The sequence below is a fragment of the Fundulus heteroclitus genome, chromosome 6, assembly GCF_011125445.2.
Source record: "Fundulus heteroclitus isolate FHET01 chromosome 6, MU-UCD_Fhet_4.1, whole genome shotgun sequence".
Lineage (NCBI taxonomy): Eukaryota > Metazoa > Chordata > Actinopteri > Cyprinodontiformes > Fundulidae > Fundulus > Fundulus heteroclitus.
Window position 1 is genome coordinate 27,591,323 of NC_046366.1, and position 24,823 is coordinate 27,616,145.

At 39.6% G+C, this 24,823-nt stretch overlaps 1 protein-coding gene across 13 annotated transcripts in view; it reads left to right on the forward strand.

Annotated features, from left to right (window-relative positions):
- The window catches only part of LOC105932254 (protein tyrosine phosphatase receptor type M), a 263,775-nt gene that overhangs the window by 177,731 nt on the left and 61,221 nt on the right, over nucleotides 1–24,823 (forward strand). For 4 of the 13 annotated variants that reach the window (XM_036138466.1, XM_036138464.1, XM_012871320.3 and 1 more), the window contains exons 16-20: nucleotides 1,670–1,699; nucleotides 13,828–14,045; nucleotides 19,405–19,485; nucleotides 20,107–20,133; nucleotides 24,526–24,537. In XM_036138466.1, the coding sequence (XP_035994359.1) occupies nucleotides 1,670–1,699; nucleotides 13,828–14,045; nucleotides 19,405–19,485; nucleotides 20,107–20,133; nucleotides 24,526–24,537 (368 nt within the window). The remainder of the gene's footprint in view (nucleotides 1–1,669; nucleotides 1,700–13,827; nucleotides 14,046–19,404; nucleotides 19,486–20,106; nucleotides 20,134–24,525; nucleotides 24,538–24,823) is intronic. The other 9 variants (XM_036138465.1, XM_036138467.1, XM_036138468.1 and 6 more) reach the window with 6 other exon arrangements.

A 24,823-nucleotide genomic window follows, 5' to 3' on the forward strand; every position in this document is an offset into this window, starting at 1 on the left:
GCCAGAATGTTGTGGAGAGGATTCGTGTAGGGTTGAGTTAAAATGTAAAACCTGTGACAGAACCTATGGCTGAAAACCAAAAACATGATCAGCTAAACCTGCAGGGAAAGGAGGTAATGATTAGCAGAAGCAGCCTAGAGGCCCTTATTAAACCAGGAGGAGTTGAAGAGATCCATAGCTCAGGTGGGGAATTCACTTACCTGGACAAACGTCAGTCATGCACTTTAAAAAACCTTGTCTTCATGGAACAAGAAGAAAATAGCCACAAGACCTCCTGTGGAAAGAATTTAAAACTTGTGGAAGAATGTCTTCTTGTTCGATGACACCAAAAAATCTGTTTCTGGCCTACATACAAAATGCTATCTGCGGAAAGCTAACAGCTTGAACTTAGCATCCCTTGGGTGCAACGTGGTGGCGACTGCATCATGCTGTGAGGATGCTTTTCCTCAGCAGGGATATGAAAACCGCTCAGAGTTGATTCAAACATGAATGGAGCCAAACACACAGGGCAAATCCTGGAAGAAAACCTGGTAAAGGCTGTGAAGGACTTAAGACCGGGTGGGAGGTTCCCCCCTCCAGCAGCACGGTGACACCAAGCATACAGGCGGAGCTACAATGAAATGATTCAGATCAAAACACGTTCGTGTGTTAAAATGGCACAGTCCACATCCAGACCTAAATCCGATCCAGAATCTACAGATTTAGCGATGCTCTCCTCATACTTTGACTGAATCCGAGTTGTTTTGCAAACGTCAGTGGGCAGAAACTTTAGTCTCCGATGCACAAAGACATTAGAGACACAGCTCTTAAGATTTGCAGGTATAATTGCAGTGAAGGTTGGTGTTGTTCCAAAAAAAAAAGAAAAAAAAAACCTTTTCCTTGCACTTCATAATGTATCATACGTTAGGTTGGTTAAATCACCTAAAATCTCCAAAACATACAATGAAGTTTAATAGTTGTAATGTCACAGAATGTAATAAAGTTTAAGGATTAATAAACCTCCACAGTGCAGTAGATCAGGTGAATGTAGACGTCTGGGAAAGGCATATCTGTGTCGTTTTGCACCGATTTAATCACCATGTTCCATGTTTACTCTTGCTGGTAATATAGGTTCCATTTCCCACAGCATGGCCCTGTTTGTGTGGCGCAGCAATCAGTGGGTGGGTGTGAAAATCAGCACCAAGTAATGGAATTGTTTTCAATTAGCCTTAATCAAACCGGAGATGGAGAAGACTCTGTTGGTTGAATTTTGTCTAATTTACCGTCCCCAACCAGGGAATCAGAGTTGTGTTGAGACATTCGAGTCACTCATTAGGTTCCAACCTCAGAGGTCAGATATGGTAATTCTCTTTATAAGTGTATAAAATGATGTGTTGATACTATAAAAAAAAGAAAGAAAGGAGGCGGATCAGTTTCGCTTCAGTAAAACTTCCCTGAAGTTAACTTAGACTCCCTCGTACGGACAACACGACACGACTCCAAAGCGATCACCTTTGCCCCCACAATCACTGGTTTTTACCTCCACGTGTGCCACCATATCTGATTTTGTTCATTTCTACTCTTTTTTCAAACATTAATATATTTTTACTTTTTCTTTCCTTTTCATTCCATCCCCTTACCCACCTCCTCCACCACTGCCTAAAATCCTACCACCACCCCTCTCGGGCAGAAGAACCTATCACTCCTACACTTACTACCTGTAAGTAACCACTTTGTGTAATGTTAGTGCCATGCTTCTCACCCACACGCTGTTTCCCTCATGCATGCAAAGAGCCATGTCATCCACCTCCTGCCCAGAGCTATTACAGAGGCCCGGCTGTAATCTCTGCTGGAGGGATGGGATACGCCACTCCAATGCATCTCCACGCTATGAGCACATCATACTGTATGTCACATTGGCACGACTTCTGACGAGAAGCAGACAGGCGCAGCTAACGCCCCCGCAATTACGAACCCCGACACCGGAATGCTGCTGCTGACATAATTTCTGTTGCACTTTACAGAAATTTGTTTATGAAGGGATGGAGCTAAACTTCCTGGCTTAATGATTGTCCGACTGTCAAACTTATCTTACGAAACGAGAACGGGGGAGGGGCAAAAAAAAAAAAGAGAAATCAATGCAGCTACTGATGCATTTTTACTGAGTGTGAATTTTTCATTCGCCTCCAGCGGTTTCATCTCTGTTGACTTGTCAAAACTGCAGTTTTTGAGGTGCCCATCACAGTGCTTCTATGATTCAGTTCTGTGCAGAACTTAAGTAAGTTTGTCCCAATATTTTTTCCCTCAATTCTCTCGACCTACTTAAATTCAACAAACAAGTCAGTGTGTGGAACCAACTGTATTTATTACGCTGGAAATTGAAGCATGAGCGAATATTTTGACCCCATTAATTAAACTCTATCTGCATGTACTCATGTTTTTTTTTCTTTTTCTTTACCCCCAACATCATCCTGTATTGCTTATGTTTGAGCATGCTTCTTTTATTTTATTTTTTTGGGCATTCGATGCACATCCACGCCATTAAGCATCTATGGTGATGATGGAGTTGTGTCTATAGCTGGCAGGAGGGGGGATCACAGATTAGCTTCTTTTCTATTTTTATGCCTCTAACATCATAAAACAATAGCCTCGATCAGTCTGATTTGACATCTCACCGGCTGATGGTAAAGAAGCTTATTCTGCGGCTCTGCCTTCCCGGCTGTAACTCGCGCAGCTCCCCCATCCGCACGAGCCTTTGTGATGGATGCGGACTAATCCGTCTTGAGATGGGCTGTGATCTGAGAAGAGAATGGAGGCTGGCTCACATCAAAGAACACCTCAGAATACACCTGCAGATAATACTGCTCTGAATACTCCACGCGTCACTCACGTCAGATCACAGCTGTCTCGAACACAAAGCCCCGATGACTTGGCGAAGTGACGTCTTCAAAGCCACGAGCGAGCGCCGTGGCCATAACTGTGCAGGGAGAGATTGTTTGGCTGTCAGATAGTCAAATAAGGAAACACTGCATTGTTCTTGTTTTTTTTTTTTTATTATTGCTGCATACAGGTGTCCTTGTTTCATGCAGGTTACTGAGCAGAGCAGAAATGTGTGGTTGATGGGGAAAACCAAATGCCATTTAGCATGTAGAGTGGAATAAGAGGCGTGAACGGGTCAGGGTTAGTCAGGTCATCTGTTTTCTCTGTGATTTAGTGAAAAGTTTAAAGGCATTTTTGTTAGATTAGATCGTCTCACTCCTACAAGGTTTGGTTTTCGCCAGGCTTCCCCTTAAAGCAGGGATGTCAAACTCATTTTGGTTGAGGGGCCGCATACAGCTTAATCTGATCTCAAGAGGGCCACACGAGTAAACTCATTGCAAGATTAAATAGAACTAATAAATGTGGACTTGTTGATTTTTATATTAAATTAATTTCACTTTTACACAATATATTATGAATAACCTCAGCGTTTTTAAGGAAAGTATGTGCAATTTCAACAATACTTTTACTCAGTTAAACATTTACTTGTGCATTATGCATAAAAACTGATCACAGTGATTGTACAATGTTGAAAAACATTTATTCACATTTTTTGGAACTTAAAAACACTGTTCTGCATGACAAAATACATCAAACAGATAAAAATTAAGAAATTATTTAAATTTTCCCACACCTGAAGCTTAATCTGCTAATTAAAACACAGCGCCCCTCGTGGACAATACAGGAACTGCATATTTTTAATTAAACAAAATACATGTTTTTTTTCAATAATTGTTTTATCATTCTCTTCCTTTTATCTTGTCCACTTGTGAAAGTCAAATCTGATGAGCTCTTTGTGGCATCTTATTGCCACATTGCCAGTCAGGACACTGGAAAAAAAAAATATATATATATATTTTTTTTTTATAATGATAATGCATTTAGCCACAGGGCCGGACTAAATTGTTCGGCGGGCCGGATTCGGCCCGTGGGCCGTATGTTTGACACCCCTGCCTTAAAGGTTACTTGATACACTGCGGCTAGACGACATCACAGAATGTACACAAAAAGTTTAAAAACATCAATGTATAACATGTTATTTCCATGGCATCTGTAGACTTAATGCAAAAATACAGAATGTACAGTAAATTTCGCTGTAGTTTTCAAGAGCTTGTTGCAGAAAATATAAACCTTTTTTCTGCATCTCTACCCCTAATCTTATAGAGTATCATTTCTAAGAATCTCTTGTTGTGCAGGTAGAGCCTGCAGTGAATAACACGACACCTGTAGCTTAATGCAGTTCTAAAACAGCATTGCTTCAATAAAAGGGATGGGTGGCGTTCCTTTAGGAATGAATCAATCTAACCTTAATTCCAACAAGTGTAACATAAAGTGCTTTACAGAGTTTAACCTCTTGTAGGCGTTGCAAAATCACCTTAAACTGCTCCGTTCAAAGTGCTTGTTCGTGCAGATTCTGCAAATACTATTGGTAGCCCATTTGCTCACGTCAAAGGCTCAGCGCGTGAACAACAATGGCTGTGATTTTACAGTATTAAGATGTATCTAAAATACTGTGATGATGGACCAGATGACTGAACAGAAACTCATATTGTAATCGAACTTTAAAGCCCTGTTAAGCAACAGCAGGAAAGGTCTTTACTTAGCTGAGTTTGGAGAAGTTCTTCACTTACTGTGAGGTCCGATTATGCCTAAAATCAATGATTAGCATTTTGCCATGAATTTATTTTTTACCGTATGAGTTATATTCAGTCAATATTAGCAATTTTTTTCTTAATTTGGCATCTACTTCACATACAAACACATTTTCATATTAACTTTTTTGTAAAGTTGACACAAAGGAGAGAAACACAGTAAAAAGGATAAGCAAACAAACTGGCTCAAAACAATTAAATTGAACAATTTTAGTAGATAAGGAACAAAGGAAATGTGACGGTTAGTAGTTTGGTGTGGAAACACAAGGCTGAATATAGCAAAAATAATAAAAAAAGCAATATTCTTAAAAAGAAACAAGTGGAACAAAATAAAAATAGATAATATGCAGTAATACTCTCTAAGATAACCATCAAAACAATCAAACATGAATGTATCATATAAAACCTGCTTAGATGGTTTTTAAGGTAAATAGAATAATAAACCATAAAAACTGAATAGAAGCATTTTTATTTCCACCTTAATCCACATCTAGGCTTCTGAGGAAGGTTGTTATACAGAAGAAGAAAGTCATTACAGGAAAATGACGTCTCACCTTGGGTTTTAGTTTTTACTGTAGTCCTTCTCCGGATGACCTGACGGGTCTATGCATCGTCTATTTGCAGCAATTGGATTTTTTTTTTTTACTTCTTTCATAAAATTTACATCTTAACTACAAACCAAAAGACGAGATAAAAAGGGCTTGTTACAACTCTTTTTGGTGGCTATATTAATGTGTGGTGAAGATGATTGATGGAGTTTGGAGAAAAAGAGCTAATAATAACTTTAACCTCCAGGTCTGACGTGATATTCCTACCCTATTTCAAGGACCCAGTCTATCTTTTTAGCTTTAAGTATTAATGCAATAGTTTCTGTTTTTATTTATTAAATTTACTTAGAGTCATCAACTGATCCCCATGAGAACAAAACTATCACAGGGCATACAAACAACACTATACTAACCAATAGGAATAACTTTAGCCAACATTTAAGCAGAGTTTTCTTTGGGTCATTTTTGTTTATTGTTGCCAAAAAGTTTACATTTGTAAGGACAGGAAGGTGTAGCATCACAGTATTTGCTGTTGAGCTGCTAAACAGGGTCAGGGAGATCTGGTTTACCAATTTCGCGAATCCGGCAAGCTGAAGGTTGCTGAAGCTACATGTGGATAAGTCAGTTGTGAATTACTCCGTCCCCCATCAGACTACAAAAATGGCCGACCGGAGCGGATTGCGACGCTCTGCGTCCTGGAGGGCAGCGGGGTGTGAAGTGCCTCCTTTAGATTTAAAGAGACTCAAGTTGTTCTCAGAACAGGGTTAAAAAGGGGGAACGTGGAGGTAAATTAACGAGGAAGTCAGACCAAAGCGTTGTACTTTCACTTTATTTCCACAACTGAATGGTTTCAATGAGAAAATGAAGAACTGATAAAGAGTATGTCCCACTTAAAGCATCACTTTATAACAGATATCCAAACTAATTGTTGATAAAAAGGTTTTACAACTTTGAACAATTTCCATTTGATCGAGCCGAAGCAGTTTGGGTTTTCAATCTATCTTTTTCAAGACCTTGGCGATCAAACAGATGCTTGAATTTTGTAAGGGTACAATCCTCCCATTGCACTTAGCCTTTTCGACCTTTGCTTTGTGAATGCCAACTATCAAAAATGTTTCAAAATGGAGCAAAGAAGACAAAAACTGGTTATCAATGGAAGTTAAAAGTCCACAGCAAATGTATTTATTTATTTTAAAACTCTGAAAATATCAGGTTAACTGACAAATGACTACAAGATAATGTTTTGTTTTTATGAGAGCCTGGTGCAGATTAGATAAATGGAAACGGTGTGCAAGTGCAAATACATATCAGATATATAAGGACGTTATTGTAAACTAATGGATATATTGCATATATAGCTCTTCTTACAAGTTTTTCACTTTTGTGTGAGCAACATGTTTCACAAACCCAAAGTTTGTGTTACTTTATTAATTGCATACTTATGAACATTCTCCAGAGCCTCATCCGTAGTCCTGATGGGAACTGTGTTGCCAGTCATGAGCTGACAACACTTGTATGATTGATGAAACCCATTAATGTTCCGACGCATTCATCAAAGTCGTTTAAAGCCACGAGAACATCCCACGGATGGCAAAAAAATATGCACTTTAGGTTTACCGCCAGAGGTGGCTGCGAGGGCCCTCGCCCATCACAACATCACTCAGAGCGCTCATTAGGAATGCGGTTACATGTTCGATCAAATATATGACTGCCTTTTAATCAGGTGGCTGCACCGGCTGCTTTGCATGCTGCTGCCGGGGGGACAAGAAAGATCAATTGGCAGAGGGCAGGAGTTGTGATTGGGTCTTTATTCCCACGAGAACCGGATTCATCCATCAGGTAGCCGTGAAGTTCAGTTAAAACACACTTAGTGGGCCACTTTTTCAGTCAGCTGGCTGTATTTTCCTGTGGTCCTTAAACCTCAGCTATGTGATGTTGTTATAGAGTCCATAAATACCTTTGCATTTTTCTTCTTTGTCATTTAAGATTAAACAAATATTATGTCTAGTGTAACTATTAAGTACAAAAGTAAAAAAAAAAAAAAAACACTAACTGAAAAAGTTACTAAAAGGATAAAAACAAATCCATCATTTCAAATCAATTTGTAATTTACATTTTGATACAGTTCAGATATTGTGCTTAATGTGTTTTTAGTTTTGAGACCTCCTGGAGTAATTTTGTTAGGCTGGCCACTCCTGGGATGATTTGCTGCTGTTTCTTATCTTCTCTGATTTTGCACAATGGCTTTTACTGTGGTAAATCGAACATAGAATAAAAGAAAATGTCTTACAAATGTTTTTTTTTGCAATGCTTTCCAGACTTGTAATTTGGATAATAATAATATAACTAATAAAAACAATAATAATCCTTTATCTGTGCATGAAAATCTCTTAAAACAAATGGTGTCATTTTCAAGAGAGACCCGTTATAGCTACAACAATAAGATATAAACAGTACTAATACAGATGTCGTTAACGTTCTAATTTTCTCTTTAATTTCTTCAGATCAGAGCATGATGTGTTGCTTTTTAAGATCTTTTAAGACACTTCATGTTGTCAGATTCTATTTAAGAGAGTAAGGCAGTAATCAAAGCACAGCATCTCTGACTGAGGCTCTTATTTTGAAGTAAGATGGGAAGTACCTCTTGATTTAGGCTAAACATTTGGCTGCCGGACCTGACATGCTTAAATGAGACAGTTTTCAGATATTAATATGCGATTTGATTAAGTTAGGCATATGATTTTAGCATTTTTGGGAGCAATTTTCTCTCTGTAATTCATGAAAATTATTAACTCCAATAAAAAGTGGACTAATATGCCATTGTTCAAATACATGGGTACAAAATAGATAATTTACAGGTGGAAAATGGAGCTAGGGTACTAAATGAAAGGACCAAATAGTGAAAGGACAAATTTCCCTGGAGTCGTCTTTGGCCATTATATTCCTAATTTGCAGTGTCACCTTAGTTATCAACTTTGCTAAAGATATCAAAGCACTCATCATTCTGAATAAATTATGTCTAATAAACTTATGCTTGCACTGAAAGTTAAGTAATTAAATGCAGTGTTTAACTAGTGGAGGTAGGCATCGTGTTTCTGCTTGGTGTTTCACTTCATCAGCTTGTTTGAAAATGAAATTATTCAAAAGAAATGTGTTCAGTTTATAGACAGCAGGCGCCGACTTCTACAAAAAAAAAATTAGGTCTGAAATTAATAGATTATGTTAATGCTTAAAAACATTTGCCTTTGTCTTAAGCGTGTGGAAATTCTCCCTAAAAAAAAAAAAAAGGCTCCCTGTAGAAATGTATTAAAGGTTTTCAGTTTTCACCTGGATGTAACTCATTATTCCCATCTTTCTATATGTCAGTTTTCATAATGACTCCCATCGCGCGCGGTGCCGGGAAGAGGGTTGTACTAAATGTAACAATGTTTAAGGGAAAGTGCTCCGGGCAAACACCTTCATTAAACTTTACAAGTCGAACATGCGGCAAGACTCGTATTAATTGGTGCAAGCCTTGAAGAGTTTTGAACCTACGAGCTTTGCATGTTGATGAGAGAGAGGGGGGAAAAAGAGGAACACCTCGAGCCGGCCAGGAGGATGATGTGCTAGAAACCATCTGGTTAAAATGGGAACATTGTTAGAGAGGGTAAGACTTTAAAAATCTGCTAAAAAAAAAAACATTATCAGACAAAACCATGGGCATATCGATGAGGGAAGATGACCTAAATGCTAGTTTTACTTCAGATAAAGTATTTGCTGCTCTTCAGAGCTTTTGTATTTAAATTTTTTTGTCACATTTGAATGTTTCAGATCATCAAAACAAATATTTAAATCAAAGTTAACCAAATTAAATTAAACTGAATAATATTTTACTGTCCTACAGTGGAGAAACTAATGTGTTTCAGAAGCAAGTAAGGGCAAAGGTTTACAAGAAGAGGAAAAAATACTACACAGTTATTAAAAATGCCAGATTAAATAAAATATACAAATGAGTAGGTCTATTTTAAAGTGTATAAAATGTGCGTGCATTATTGAGCATGAAAAAAAACTGCAAAAGACTATAAAAAAATTTAACTGTGCAATTAACAGCAGGGATGTAAACAACTTTATCAATTTACAAAATACACGTAGTTTTCAAAGCATTTTAAATGAGTGTTTTATGTAACTGTAGAGTAATTCTGGCCTAATTCTTCATTGCAGAATTTATCAACTTCAACTGCCTTGAAAGGGTTTCAAACATAAGTAACCCGTTTAGGGTCATGCTACAGCATGTTGATTGGTGTTGTGTTCAGACTTTGACTAGGCCAATCTAAAGCCTCCTAATTCAGGTGTACTGTCTCTTAAGTGAGGCTCAAACGTTCTCTTCAGAGATTTTCTGCTAGAGCAGAATTCACAGAACTTAAGCTGGATTATCAGGTCCAGAAGTAGAACCATTAAACTAACAGCACCATGTTTTAAACTCAGTATCGTCTTGTACTGGGAAGGCTGTGTTTGTTTTACAACCGTAGTACAACAAGGTAAACCTTCTAGGAAGTTCCACTTTTACATCGTCTGCCCGTCTTGCAACCCTACCGTGGAGGCTATATTGTTGAATCATAAAGGTTTTTAATGCTTTACATGCTGTTCTGGGTTCTTGTGAAAACACTTAAAGAGAATAGGTGGAATTTGTAAAATAAAGATAAAGAAATTAATAACTGTACTGTTAAAAGAGTAAATAATCAGCAAATCAGTTAGGAATGTGTATTTTGATGCTGTAGAGACATGTTGCTCTGGGTTCTTTTAGGACCTCCTGAACAAGTTGTTGATGTGCTCTTAGCAGTTTTGGTCGACCAGTAGCATATGGGAAGGTTAAAGGTTGTCCCTGTAAATCTGTGGAGTCCCGAAGCCTTAGTAATGACTCTGAAACACTTCCTAAACTGATAGACGTCAGTAACTTTTTGGTCTTTTCTTCAGTTTCTTTATATCAGTGTTGCTTTGTTAGAGGCTTTAACCTACTTCATGTTGGGTAGACTCAATTTAAGTGGTTTATGATTTCTGAATGTAGCCAGAGAAACAGTTTTCAGCTTTACAATAAAAGCCGGTTACTGTCTGCTAATCTATGACTTGAAGAGGGGGTGATAACTTCTTCAGGTACAAGGCTGGGGCGATTTAAATAACTTATTTTTTTCCTTTAAAACAAATTACACTTTGAAAACCGCATTTTGAATTTGCCTTGGTTATCTTTGTGAGAAGCTGAGATTTGTTCAATAACCCGAAACACTCAAGTGTGACAATACAGCATAAACGGCTCTGCAGATGAATAAAACTACTAGATTGTTAGGTGTTATTTAAATGGTAGACATTTAGGAGTTTGGGAGGCATTCTGCGTAAATATCCATTTCTCCGTTTAAGACGGTTTCGCCTCTAAGCATGCGGGTAAACAGGTGGGCTGATAACGCAGAACCTCACAGCGCAGTTTAAACATTGTGGTTCGAAAACAATGCTCGGTGCACACAGCCGCTGAAGTCCCCCCCCCACTGAGTTAATCAAAGATGCTTCTGTTACCCCTCCCTGCTGGGCGTCCGTCATATAAAACAAACACGCTCTACTGATGTTGATCTGGATCGTTTAATGAAGCCTCTTTTGTTACAGTGTCACAAAGTTTACTCCGTTCTGACGCCGAAATGAGCCCCACCATGCTGAGCGTACGGTTTTGAAGCTGCGCTGTTAGAAGTTGCGGCGGTGTTGAACTCCAATTCAACAGACATTCTGGCATTCTGACACAAAATCTGTGCTGCCTGCTTTTTTTTTTTTTTGGTGAACTCATCTAGGTAGGAGCCCAGCTCACCTATCCCTATCCCTGCATTAATTTTCTCTTTGGGAAGGGCTAATAATTATTACCAGAAGTGTCGACTCAGCCTTTACTGCTGCAAACACCTCTGCATGTCTCATTTTCCAAATACAAATGCGTGACATTTAATAAGAAAATGTCTTGTTTTACTGTGTAGCAGTTGCTACTGTCGATTTCTTCCAAGCTCTCCTAGCGTGATGCTTTGCAACAACCATCTAGTAATATTATAAAGGGCCACATTTATCAACTTTTACCAACAGCCCACTGTAAACTTTCTTTTGCCATCTCTCTTTGCATATCAGACTCCGTATTATAGTCTTCCGTCGTTAATTTCTCTTCCCTTTCACAAATGAGGAAAGAATAGCATGCCAATTAATCTTCATCTAACACCCACGATGCCTTGCAAACATCCCAGTATTACTGGCGCTTTCCTCGTTTTTTTGGCACTGGTGCCTGTGCAGCCTCATTTATCTTCAGTGCTCTCGCTTCAACTGTCGCACGGGGCACAAAAAAAAAAACGAGGAAATCCGAGTCTACGTGATACAGTGGTACAGTTTTTAAAACCAGCCCTGCAATAGTTCTTAATAGTCTCCTCCATGAGTGCACACAGTGCTGAATCAGTCTCAATATCGCCTGGGGTACATGGAGCCACCCTTTCCCCTCCTCGCTCCTTACTACATTATGGAGATATAATGGGGGGGAAAAAAGAGCGACGAGATTGCCATTTTGTTCCCGGCTCTAATTGCAGATTAAAGGCAAAAAAGTGAGTCCAGCTCGGGAAAATGTAACTACTTTGTCAGCCGGCTTTCTGAAGAATGGATCCGCTATTAGCTTCACGTCGTGGCCTTCAGAGCAAATGGCTGTTTGAAGGCAGCGGGAGTCTGTTGCCATATGGCATGAGACAGTGACAAAATTGAATAAACAGAGGAGATTTGCGAAAACAAAGCAGCGGGAGAGCATCATTAGACAGCAGTTGTCCGCGAGAGCGGCTTCAATTCAGATAAGGGAAGGGGGTCACGCAGAGAGTAACAAAGTGTGAGAATCAGTGTGAGGGTTGCCATAGTTAATTTTTACACCGCTCGCTCCCTTCCAGCTACAGAGCAGTGGCAGACATCAGATATGGCTATTACGACAGCGCTCAAGCTGTTTGCTCCTCTTCGGTATAATGTGCATAAAACTATATGAAAATTGTCTCACCGGGTGGCAGTGGGAGGCAGCATTTATTGCCCAAACACCCTAAGAATAATGTTAAAGGTTGGGGTCAGCGTCTAGTAAATGGAGAGTCTTTACGTTTATTTTGCAGTAAAAAATGTTGCTGGTTTAATAAGCTTTTTTTATATATATATAGATTTAAAGCCATGTAAAATCAAGTTTAATGGTAAAGCTGCTTTTGTTTGTATTGTAACACGTATGTTGGCATGTGAAACACTGTGGGGTCGGAACAGGAAGAAATCCAGTTTATTAAGTCAAACCTTGAGTCCTTTCAGTAAATGTGTTGCTCAAACTTGACTCTTTTATTGTTTTATCTTAAGTGTTTATATTGGAATGAAGGGTGTAAATGCACAGTGTGCTGCTGACAAGTGGTAATTATTGGCTGAATTAATCAGAAAGTAGGTCAGACTAAGCCCTGCTGTTGGAGCCATATAAGACTATCAATATGCTGAGTAAATCTTCATCAGTGCAGACAAAGAATCTGCATAGAAATGCATGAGATTAAGTAATTATTAAGTAATGTTATTGTCACTGCTAAAACGTTTAAGTAGGACCTGTACGTTTTAGAGCTGTGGTGTCTACTTTATGTGTGATACATGGAATAAGAGACGCTACATGCTAGCATACAAGTTATGCTAGCATGTAGCGTCTTAAATTTAGTGATTAAACACGCATGTTTTAATTTGGGCACTTTGTAAACTTTGTATGGGCACTATGACTGCCAGGATCTCTAGTCACCATAAATCTAAATGCAAGTTTTAATTAGGACTTAAAGACATGTTTTTATTGAGAGAAAGAGATTACAGTTTAAAAAAAGAAACCAGCAATTTTGTTCCTCGTGGCTTGCAGCCAGAGAAATCAATAAAAGGCATCCCTGTACAACATTATTATGATGCCCAAAGGAAATCAATCGAAACTGTTGTCTCAGAGCCTAAAGTCAACATAACAGAAGCATGTGACCCCTGTTGTTTAGGATTTTAACCTGAATCTGTACAAAAACATCGGTCTATAAAGTCCGACAAGTAATTCTGTGTAGGATGCAAAGGACAACGCTCTGGTTTGTTTAAAGACGCGAATAAGACAGAGTTCTCAATACCTTTTGAAAAACATGTATTCATTGTATTTGTGTGCGCCTTTTTGTGGATTGGTGTGCGTGTAAAGCTTTCACGACGTTTGATTTGGGACCCGCTTGTTTGCTCCAACATATCAGCTTGAAGTGGGTCAGCATAAGCAGGTTGACTGTTTCAGTTCAGTGTTCACGGCGCCAATACGTCCGCCCCGAAATAACAAAAGCTAATTTTAAATCATCAGGGCCACTGATGTATTTGGGTTAGTGTCACACCTTTCCCCAATTTGAAGGATTTTTTTCCCCCCCTCTGCTTGGAAATGCATGTGGTGCCAAAAAAAAACCTAATGTGGCACCGCCCAGATTAGATTATCCCAGCCATCTCATTACATTGATAAGTCATCCGCTACCAGACTCATATCAGATCGGTTTGGGGGGGAAGGGGGTCATTAAATCATGTCGGTCTGAATGTTTGCTTTTGTTTCTTCCCCTCCCACAAAGGAAACTGGCCAAGAAGCGTAAGGAGACGATGAACAGCACCCGCCAAGAGATGACGGTGATGGTCAACTCCATGGACAAGAGCTATACGGAGCAGGGCACCAACTGCGACGAGGCGCTGTCCTTCATGGACACGCACAATCACACCCTGACCACCCGCAGCGAGTGCGCGCTCACGCTCAACGGCCGGAGCGAGTGCTCCCTCACCCTGAACGGCCGAGGTAAGGTGGCTCCACGCCGGCCTTCTGGTGTACCTACGGTTTTTTGCAAAATCACCTACACGCTACAGATGGAGCCAGGATGGAAGTAGCCGTTACGGTTCTTGAGATTAAATATGAATTGATTCATCAGTGTCTGCTATGAAGGTAAAGTTGGAACTCTAATCCAATCCAACTTTATTTGTAAAGCACATTGAAATGGGGAGGAAAAAGTGAATAGATTTCCCATCTTTCTTTGTTAGTGGAATATAAATTTGGAATTCACATAAATTTGTTTGAAGTTTCCCAACCTGTAGGCGTCAAATCTTGCAGATCAAGCAACAGATAATCATTATTTGTTCCTTATTCTTAACATTCGGTTTCCTTATAATTTTCTGTACATTTTCCAGTGTAGCTGAATAAATTAGATCTTACAATATATATTTTTAACAAAGAACTGCCAAAACATTTCTTGTGTTTTTTTTTTTAATTTTTCTTAATCTAACACCAAAATATTTAATTCAGTTCCAAGAATTTTAATTTGATTTAGCAGTTTTTAAAAAAACCTCTGTTGGTGGTCAAATGGGCGAACTGCTCTCTCAGAGTAATTCAAGAGCCTCTAATTTCATTTTAAAGGGGTTAGTTTGATTTATTTTATTTATTTATTTTATTACAGCTCCATTTCTTCTATCCAAGCCCTCTAGAGACTTCACACACTTTTTACTCATTCCTTTTAAACTTTCTTTTCTCTTCTCCAATCAAATTAATTAGTTGACAGCTCATTCTGATCTGCAACGCTTTAAATTGACCTCGTGAATTATTCTGCTACTATTGCTTGTTTAGCGGTTTAAACTTATTTGGAAAGCCTTGTTAACAGTCTGCTTGGAGTCTGGTATTTAAATCAATAATTAAACTATCTTCAAATCCCAAACCAGACCTCAAAGCTTATCAGTAAACATTAGACGAGCCAGAAGTCTGTCTTCAGGTCACAAACTCGGCGCCCCGCTGCGTCCGAGCCACCTAACAAACAAAGCAAGCACACTGGGTTTGCTCTCTCGCTGCAAACCTATTGGTTTTCTCGAGGTTAGACTCGATACGTACGTCGCTGATGGACAGCTGAGTTAAATCGGCACCCAGAGCTTGACCTGCTATAATCCCAGCCAAAACCATCAGATTAAAAACCCCAACCGCTGCCTCTGTCTCTGCTCCCCTTCAGGGGATGAGCCCCAAAGATGCGCTGACCTTGATTAACTGTCTGTTAGCGTAGATGTTCGAATCTGGCCCGTCTGTCTGCCAGCATAAATGGTTTAACTGCTTCATTTTGTACTCTGCCTGTCATTGCGAAGCCTTCTCACTCTCTCTGACCTTACATTACTGTCAGGAGTGTCATTTAGGCTCACAACATTGCAGATGACAGATTATATTCCTGAACAAGCAGTCATCTGAACCCAAAACCCTGCTCCGCTCTGCAGTTATTGGTGCCGGACGAGGAGAAATAAGAGGACAAGCAGCTTAATTGCTAAAATAATTACTGTTACTTAAAAGCCCATATAAGTACTATGGTTATTTCTGAGTTAAGACTGCATGCACAAGTCATTTAATACTCTTCTAGTATAAGTGTTAGTTTAAATTTTACTGTGATGGACGTTTTTTTAACAATCATAATCCCAAAAATTAAGTTTTGGATTAATTAATACAGTTTCAGTTTGCATGCATTAATTGTATTTTTTTTTTCAATGATTTTTAAAATCGATACATCTTAATATATTGTGCTTTTTCACTTATTGACTCAGAATGATTTTTTTTTTTTCATTGAACGAACAAGTTTCATTCAAAAGTGTGTCAGGCATGATTTCAACTCCTCTCTATGGTCATGTAAAATAGTTATTGGCATTACAACAACTACACCCTGCTGACCAGCTTCTTGCATGTTTCCACTGGTCTTTTGGGGAATTAGTGTTTTCGGCATTCATTTAAAACCTTAGTTTTTCCCCACAGAACCCGCCCTAAGCACAGTCCACAAGTTTTCATTAGAGTTGAGGTTGGGGCGTTAGAAAGGTCATCCCAGAAGCTTAATATTTGCCTCCTTTACCCATTGTCCCCATGTTTCAACCATCTGAAATGAAGTGCTTCCCTAATATAAAAAGCATATTGCTTAGGACGCTCAGAAAAATTCCACGAACTACCAAGGTTTAAGCTAATCACAAAGTGCAAGATACAGGAAAACCATGTTCCACTAGCCAGTTTGACTTCGACTGTAAGGGTGCTGGTTTATAACCCCATCCACATTAGCACAAATATTTCTGCTCCGCTGGACGGTTGCAGTGGGACAAAGATCCCCAAACACCCAGGCAGATCAAGCGTCTGAAATGTATGAACAATGCCTAAATCCAGGCTCAGCGCCAAATAACCAACCAATTTAAATGAAATATACCACATCAAATAGGAGTAGACAAATGTTCTGCCAGAAATGTGTTACTGTGTCCAAAAGGGAGAGGTGTGTGTGCGCATATCCGAGCCAGCATTTGTAATGTTGACTGTGTAGGTACGAGCAGGGTCCCTCTGTAAATTCAAACTTGCGCAGCCAATTAAAGTCATTAAAGATTAATGTTGTATAATAACCCCTTCCAACTGCAAAGGAGCCGTTAAATTGAAAGATGGAAAGTTCAAAACAATCTTACCATTCGTACAGATGAGTGTCAACTTTTGAATGACTCTGTTGCTCTAAAGCGACTTTTATTCGTTGACAGTCCTCCAGTTGTCATTTACCTCGATCACCGTAGTGATGGTTAATGTTATCAAGCGTTAGGCGGGTGTTGTTGTTGAAATGAACTGCTCTCGCCTGCTACTTCCTCTGTAAATCCTTTGATTACACCCTATACCAGTGCTTTGTAGTAGTAGTAAGAATTTTTAATTAATGCAGTTCACACAAGCGAATGTTTCTGGGCACGGAAAAAAGGTAAATTATTTATCCTATCAGAAATGCTCTACTGTGAAATTTCTATCCCTTTCTTGTGTTATTTTTGTGTCAAAAAGAGCATTATATTGTTTCACAATGCTGAAAGAAGCAAATGAGAGTTGGCACTTTAAACAGATCAATTTACTGAAGGGAGAAAAAAAAACTGATGAAGATGAACTTTAAAAAAATCATTATGTGTGGAGGTTTGACATTGTATGTGGAGTGCATAACAAAATGGACGTGCTGCGTGTTTCCCAGGTGCAGAGACGCAGTCTGTAGGGACAGGGAAGGTCCCACAGGGCAGAGGACACCAGGGCTATAGGTGCAGGTTCTGACACTAATCACCCTCCTTGCAGTGCCTGCAAAACAGAACCCAGAGAGACAAGGACAAGGTGTCCTGGTGGCGGATTTTTCACAGCGTTTACAGCAGCTTTGTGTCAGCTTTTTGCTTTCAGAAACTGAGAAAATACAGTTTTAGCTCAATTTGTGCAGAAAATGGGACAGAACCCAGACTGAGTAGGCAGTCAGGATGTTCTAAAGTCACTGAAGAGATTAAACAATGATTGAATAGCGTGCGGAAAAAAAAAACTGCTCCAGAGCATCAAGAACACTTTTGCCACTTACAGCTTTGGGTTTGTGTCGCTTGTACAAATATTCACATTTGCTAACCCATCTCACTCTCTTGGTATCTGGCCCCTTGAGCAAATGATAGTTAAATTCAGCTTTTACAAAGTCCCAGAGATATCTGTAGCCAACACAATGTGGTAGGAGGGAAATAAAATGTTCTTAGGGCCGCTTTCAACCGAAGGTAAGACATTTTCAGATGGATGTTTTACACTATGTTGAGTACCTTGCATAAGTATTTGCAGACTTTGAACTTTTTCTATGATGTCATTTATCGGGATGTTGCGTGATAGACCAATGGCAGATATAGGAAAATACTTTGTCATGTGTTTATTACATTCAAATTCAAAACGTGTTGTACATTTGTATTCGGACCCCCTTGATAAAAACCCATTGCAGCCAATTGCTTTCAGAGGTAAGCTAATTATTGAGCACACAAATGTAATTTTCAGAGGAATGGGCAGAAAGTTTAGTCAGTGGCGAAGCGTCCCAAAAAAACGTGCAGCTGTGTTTACATTGAAATGTTGTGGTCGGTGTCAAGTCAGTGGGCTTAATAATAATGATTATAGGCAGAAAATGTTTTAATAACATCCATGTCAGGTTTGTAGTGTTAAGGGTTGGACTGAAGCGCGGACAAGAGCTCGGGAGCCGCATGGTGAAGTGGATGAAGACAGTTGATTGAGAACGAGTAACAAGACCAACAGGAATCAGGAACACGGCAGGGCGGAGACCAGAACAGGGTTGATGGAGGACCTAACGAGGAGTGTGGCTAAACTGGCAGACTATGTTAGGGAGGAGCCTGGAAGGAACAGCAGGTGGAGCGAATAAACACAGATGAGAGTTGACGGAGAATTAGGCAGAAGGAGAGGCAGCCCAGGGAACTGGCAGGGGCAGGAAGAGAACAGAATCTAACAGGGAAACATGATAAATAACAAGACGTGCAGGATTAACCTAACTAAACTAGGGACGGGCAGGCAGAAAATAAAATAAAACAGAACATGAATAAACTACCAACATCTACAAGAACAGAAAACTACCCGGTGACAGGAGGCATGAATCTATAGATAAACAATAATAAAGGGTGCAAAAACAAACAGACTGCAGGATCCCCAGAGAGCTGCAAGAAGTATTCAAACCCCTGGGAATCCTGACTTTCCAAGTCAAAGTTTTATGCCATTTTTCTCTTGCACAGAAGACTTCATTAACATGCATCGAAGGTTGAGGTTGTTACATGATTTTAAAAAGGTGTACAGCAAATACACAACAGGAGCCTGTCCTAACTGTCCAAAAGTGTAAACTACTTAAGGGAACTACCTTCACTGTTTCTCTGTCACTGGGAATATGAAATGATTCAGCATTTTGGGCAGGAAGACGTTAGCCCGTAAGCAGGCTTTTATCTGATTCATTAAAACTACCTAATGATACCATGCATGGTCTTTTAATGGTGGCCAGGAAGGCATTAATGACAAAACCGCTGGGAGACGAGTCCCCGTCACTCCAGTTAGGGAGATTTCTAATATCGGACGCTATCACTCTGGAGAGGCTGATGTTTTGTGTCGACGGACAATATCATCTGTTCAAAAAAAAAGTCTGACATTGTACTGGAACGGCTGCAAATGCAAGCTGAATCATCCTGAACTGACAGTGTGTCTCTTAAGGCTAATTTATCACTTTATGATGTTAAAATGGTCAATAAATGCAATGTTCAGATCCGAAAAACTATATAGGAGCAGTTTTACAAGGCATGATATCAATTGGCAGCCTATGAATGCATACATTTTTTTTTTGTCTCACCTGCAGCTGGTTCCTCCCCCTCGTCCTTCACGTTGCCAAAGGCCAACACGCTGACATCTTCCATCCCCACCAACTCGTACTACCCAGGTAAACATTCTACCTTCAAAAAGTGCTTCTGTTGCAGTCTGAACAACAAAGTTCTTCTGCAACCGGGAAAATGAAGTGTCACAACAGAGACAACACTTTTAAACAAGTTTTAATGAGTTCCACATTCTCTGTGTTTTAACGTAATTCACGAGCTGATGCCGTGACGTGTGACATGAACCTTTCAGACGCATTTATACATGCTGTAAAAAAAAAAAAGTGAACCACAAAGCGATTTCACAAATGAGAAGGCAGATGAATTAAGTTTGGATGGGTTTCCACCCAGCTACATCTCTGCTCATGTTTTATTGCAGCTCACCAAGATGGATTTTTTAGCTGTTCGATTGAGTTTCTACAACGAATATCCATAATTGTGTGTCTTTTGTAATTACTTCACAGCCCATTGATTAGATGGAGTAAAGGGCAGCTAGATTTATAATCAGCTAAACTTGCTGTATAATTATCTTTTCCAAAAATGATGGTGCATTTCTTACTTTGTTGTTTGGCAATAAACCAGAAAAAAAGGCCTTTTTTTGTTGTCTCTCTTTAATTTTTGATTGAATCTACCTTTTTTGTTCACTGCCATTCTCTTTCCTCCTCCAATCTCTGCACTTGTTTGAGCAGATCCCTTTGTGCCAACGGCTATCTTAGGTGAGACGCATTATTTTTCCTTCCAGTTCATGGTTTTTAGTCCGATGTACAAGTCTTTTACATTCATATGAGCCCCAAAAAAACCCACATTGTTAAATTCTTTATAAACTTGGATGGCATTTCTAACTAAAGATGGCTTCCTCACCTCCATACCTGCCTGCTGCTTCCTCCTCTCCTCCTTTAATCCTTTCCACCTACCGTCCTACCCCCATCCTTCCTTCCTCCTCCTTGACCAACGGGGAGACTCCTCCCCCGCGCTGAGGCTGGCTTCACTCCATCCCATCCGCATTGGGTGTCGTGTGTGTGATGTCACTTACATGTTTGACCTCTCATATGCATGGACAAGACATGTGGACTGGATGTTGGGGGAGTTTTATAATGGGGGGGCAGTGGGGGGCGGCAAATTATATGCTTTTGCCACAGCAGTTGCACCTGCACCGAGACACAATACCACTGTCGTAGCCCTCCTTATTTTTATTTATTTTTTTTTTTTTTTTTTTTGTTAGGAAAGAAAAAATCTAAACACAAAACATTGCATCCGAACAGCTCCAGGTGCATCTAAGTACATTAGATTATCATTGAATGGTAAATTTATAATGGTAATCAAATTAGGTAAGCCTAATATTGTGTAGATTATAAAGATGATTAATGTATTGCAAACATGTATTTATTAACTTTGATCAGGAAAACCTAAACTTCAGTTTCTCAAAAGATTTAAATATTGCAGAAAAACCAACAGAAAAAGTATTTTTATTACTGAAATGTTACACTACTAAAACAATTTTATCCTTCCACTCAACTTTCTATTAAAATGCTTGGCTACAGCACTCTTTTTGGGTGTAACCCTATTTGTGGACAGTGTCAATTACTCTTTTTGACAAGGTTAGAACACAATAGGACAACGAAAAAGCAGAAATGTGACTTTATGGCCTAATCAAAATAGTATGTTTTAATTAAAACATAATAGACGTTGTGTTATGGACAAAAACAGGAAAGATTGCTGACTTGACAGCAGTCTAGCAGACAGACTCCTTCTAAGCCACAAAAGGTAATTGCTAAAGAAGCTAGTTTCTCACAGAGTGATGTGTCCTAGCATATTACTGGAAAGTTAAGAGGAGGGAAAAAGTGTGTTACAAAAAAAGCTGCACATGCAATCTTTTTATGTGAGCTAAGGAGAAAAACTAAAAGACTGTTGCTCACTTTCCTGAAGTCTTCTTCTCAGATCAAAGTACATTTTACTTCTCATTTGGAGATCAAGGTCCCACCCTGTAGAGGAAGAGCGGAGAGTTACAGAATCCAAGTTGGGAAGTGGGAAGTTTTCACAGTTGATGATGATTTGTAGAGCCAATTCATCTGCTGGTGCTGCTCCACTGTTTTTTTTTTTTTATCAAGTCCAAAGTCAACGCAGCCAATTACCAGGAAATGTTTAAGCGTTCCATGGTTTCCTCTGCTGATAAGCTCCACAGAAATGCTGGTTTAATTTTCCAGCAGTGCTTGGCACCTGCCGACACTACAGAACGTACTTTAGGAGACCTGGTTTTATCACCAAAGTGTCACTGCGCGTGATTAGCCATCAAACGCACGGCGAATTCATGGAGTGCCAAGAAAAACATTAGAAACAGCAAACCCAACAATGCAGACTGGCAGCCTGGGCCTCCTTACCACCTGACCAGAATCACAGGCTCCACCAGCTCCATGCCACGTGGCAGGAAGTATTGAGTACGGTAAAAACTACATGGACGTACTTCTTAGTTGGCTGACATTACTGCAGAAAGGCCAGCCGATTGAAAATGTAATACTGAGATTCTCTATGAAACCCAGTTGTGTGCTGATCTATATAATATAGCCATTTCAATTAAATTACTGAACTAAAAAAAAGTTTTAATGAATTTCTAACGTTCAGCATCAGCCATGCTGCCCTCTCCTTCCTTCCCTTTCTCATTACTATACATTTAGCTCCCCTCCTTCCAAAACAACAACCTTTTCTAGTATTCTTTTTAAAGTCGCACCCCCTGCCTTTGGCAAACTGCTTTTGACCTACTTGTTTTTGTTTTGGTCCCGTTTTTCTTTTTTTTTTTTCTCTTTTTTGCAATGTTTAAACATCTTTTTCTGCGATAAAGTAGAGTCATGAAAAGCATTTTGTTCCTCCGTTAATTATCGCTGCCCTTGTGCCGCTTCTCACACGAGCAGATGCTTTTCGACAAGCGTTGCTTCTGAGCTAAGTGGGGCACTAGAACCGCAATAATTAAACTCTCAAGGCCGCGGAACAAAGACGCAATAACTAACTCGCGAGCAGGCATTTAGTTCTAGGCTCAAAAAACAACTGTTGAGTTGTGTTTTTTTTTTTTTTTTCTGAATTATATTTACTATTACCTCCGCTCCGCTGCAACTTAAAGCAGTGTCTTTCGTCAGTGCGCCGCGTGACAGCTGCTTTATGTTAGTTCCACATTAAATGAAGCGCGAAGCGATTAACATCACATTGCAGAAGCCCCCCTGAAATGGTCACGTGCTCCCAGTTGTGACACGTTCCGTCACAGCGTTGTCTCGTCAGACGAGGTGAGCCATCAAAAGTGATTAGATCACACGGGACTGGTGAGCTTTCTCTTTTTTTTTTTTTTTTTTTTTTTTTTTTTTTTTGTATCTTCCTCAGGCGTTAGTTCAGAAATTAATTTTTTAAAAACTGCAAATGCAGGTGTTTTCTACGAGCACGTGCAAACATAATTATAGCAATTAGTGGAGAAAAATAAAACAAAATGTCAGAACACTCGGTTGGCATCATTAAAATATGCAAGTCAGGACGTCTGAAACGATCACCGTTCGTTCCAAACACAATCATGGTTATTTTCTCCCTGAAAGCTACCACTTCCTTATTTTCCTTTTTATTGATTTTATTCCTTTTTGAAAATGTTTTTCTTGCACTGTTGAAATTGCCCCATCCATCCGCTCGGCATCCACCCTCCACTTCCCCCAACTCAGCTTTCTACAGTGCCTTGGAAAAAAAAATATTCATTCCCCTTTGAAATTTTACCCGCTTAGTCGTGTTGCAACCACAAACATCAGTGGATTTGAAGTGGAAGCAAAATTCTTCTTTGGTTTCAGTTTTGTTTTACTAGTGGTAATATTAAAACAGAAACATGCGTTTCTTTATAGACACCCCATGCACAGAATTTCCTTTTTATAAAAAACTTAATTAGTCAATTGAATGGAAAGCATCTGTGAACACACATTTTTTAGGTTTTGCCACAGGTCGGATTTAGGCCTGAACTTTGACTAGGCCATTCAAACACCTGCATATGCCTCAATCTAAACCATTCTAAACCACTGAAGCTCTGGCTTTATGTTTACACTGCAAAAACAGAACTAAAATAAGTAAAAAAAATTCTTAAAATTAGTGTATTAGTACTTTATTTGAGTAGGTAAATAAGATAATCTGCCAATGGAATAAGGTTTTTGCACTTAAAATAGAAAGAACTCATCTTCTTTAACTCATTTCAAGTGCAGTATATCTAATTATCTTAATTTAGGGTTTAAATTACTGTTTCCATTGGCAGATAATGTTATTTATCTGCTGAAATCAAGGACAAATACACTAGTTTAAAAAAAATTGTAACTTATTTTTAGTTCTGTTTTTGCAGTGTAGGGTCGTTCTCCTGCTGGAAGGTGAAGCTCCACCCCAGCCTCGAGTCTCCTACAGCCTCTAGGATTGCCCTATATCCTCCCAACTCTGACCAGCTTCCCTGTTCTTTCCGGGAGGGGGGGGTTGACATCCCCTCAGCGTCATACGTCATACTGCCCCCAACATCTTTCACCATCGGGGCGCTGTACCGTGGCGGTTTTGTAGTATTTTACCTGTCCGCCAAAAAAAGTTCCTTTTTGGTCACGTCTGAACACCTACACAGAGGTGGACTCTATTTACTAGCTAAGCAACGTCTGAAGGCGTCCGGTTGCTCTGGATTTTATTTAGGGTTTGCAGAGGAAGAGGGGAAGGGCGGGGGTGGGGGGGGGGGGATAAATACAAATGCATGACACACTGTTGAGATTTTTGTCAAAGTTGAAAATCATATGTCATTTTCCTTCCATTTCACAAATATGCACTCTTTTGTCTCGGTCAATCATGTAAAAACGACAATAAATCCACACTGACGTTTGAGGTGGTAATGTAAGGAAACGTAAAAACAGGTTGAGGGATTTTGGATACTTTTGCAAGGCACTGTACGTAGGCAGTATGGACAAAGAAGGCATGTGATTCTTGCCCTTTAGCCGAGCCCTAAAAAAAAACACTCTACTGTAACAGGTTCTCATGCTGTATTGTTGCTTATCCCCTCTCTCCTGTCTCTTCTCCTCTCTTTCTCTTTACATACATAACCTCTAATGTATCTGCTATCTAAAAAGTGCCCATTAATGGTAAGTTGTCCTTAAGTGGCCCCTGGGTTGGGGTAAGGAGGCGGTGATTTTATTATTCTTTTTATTAATCAGACAGTGAGCTGACAGCCAGCTGCTTCTGACGTTCTGACATCGATTGCATGACAAGTGGACATGTTAGCATCTCACCACCCTCCGTACCGTGCCGCCATTAGCTTAGCATGGTTAAAATACGTACATTGGCCCCATGGCAGCATCACCCCATGCATTCTCCTCCCCCCCATCTCTGTGTCCCTCCTGGGTTATTTCTTCTATAATTTATTTCCTA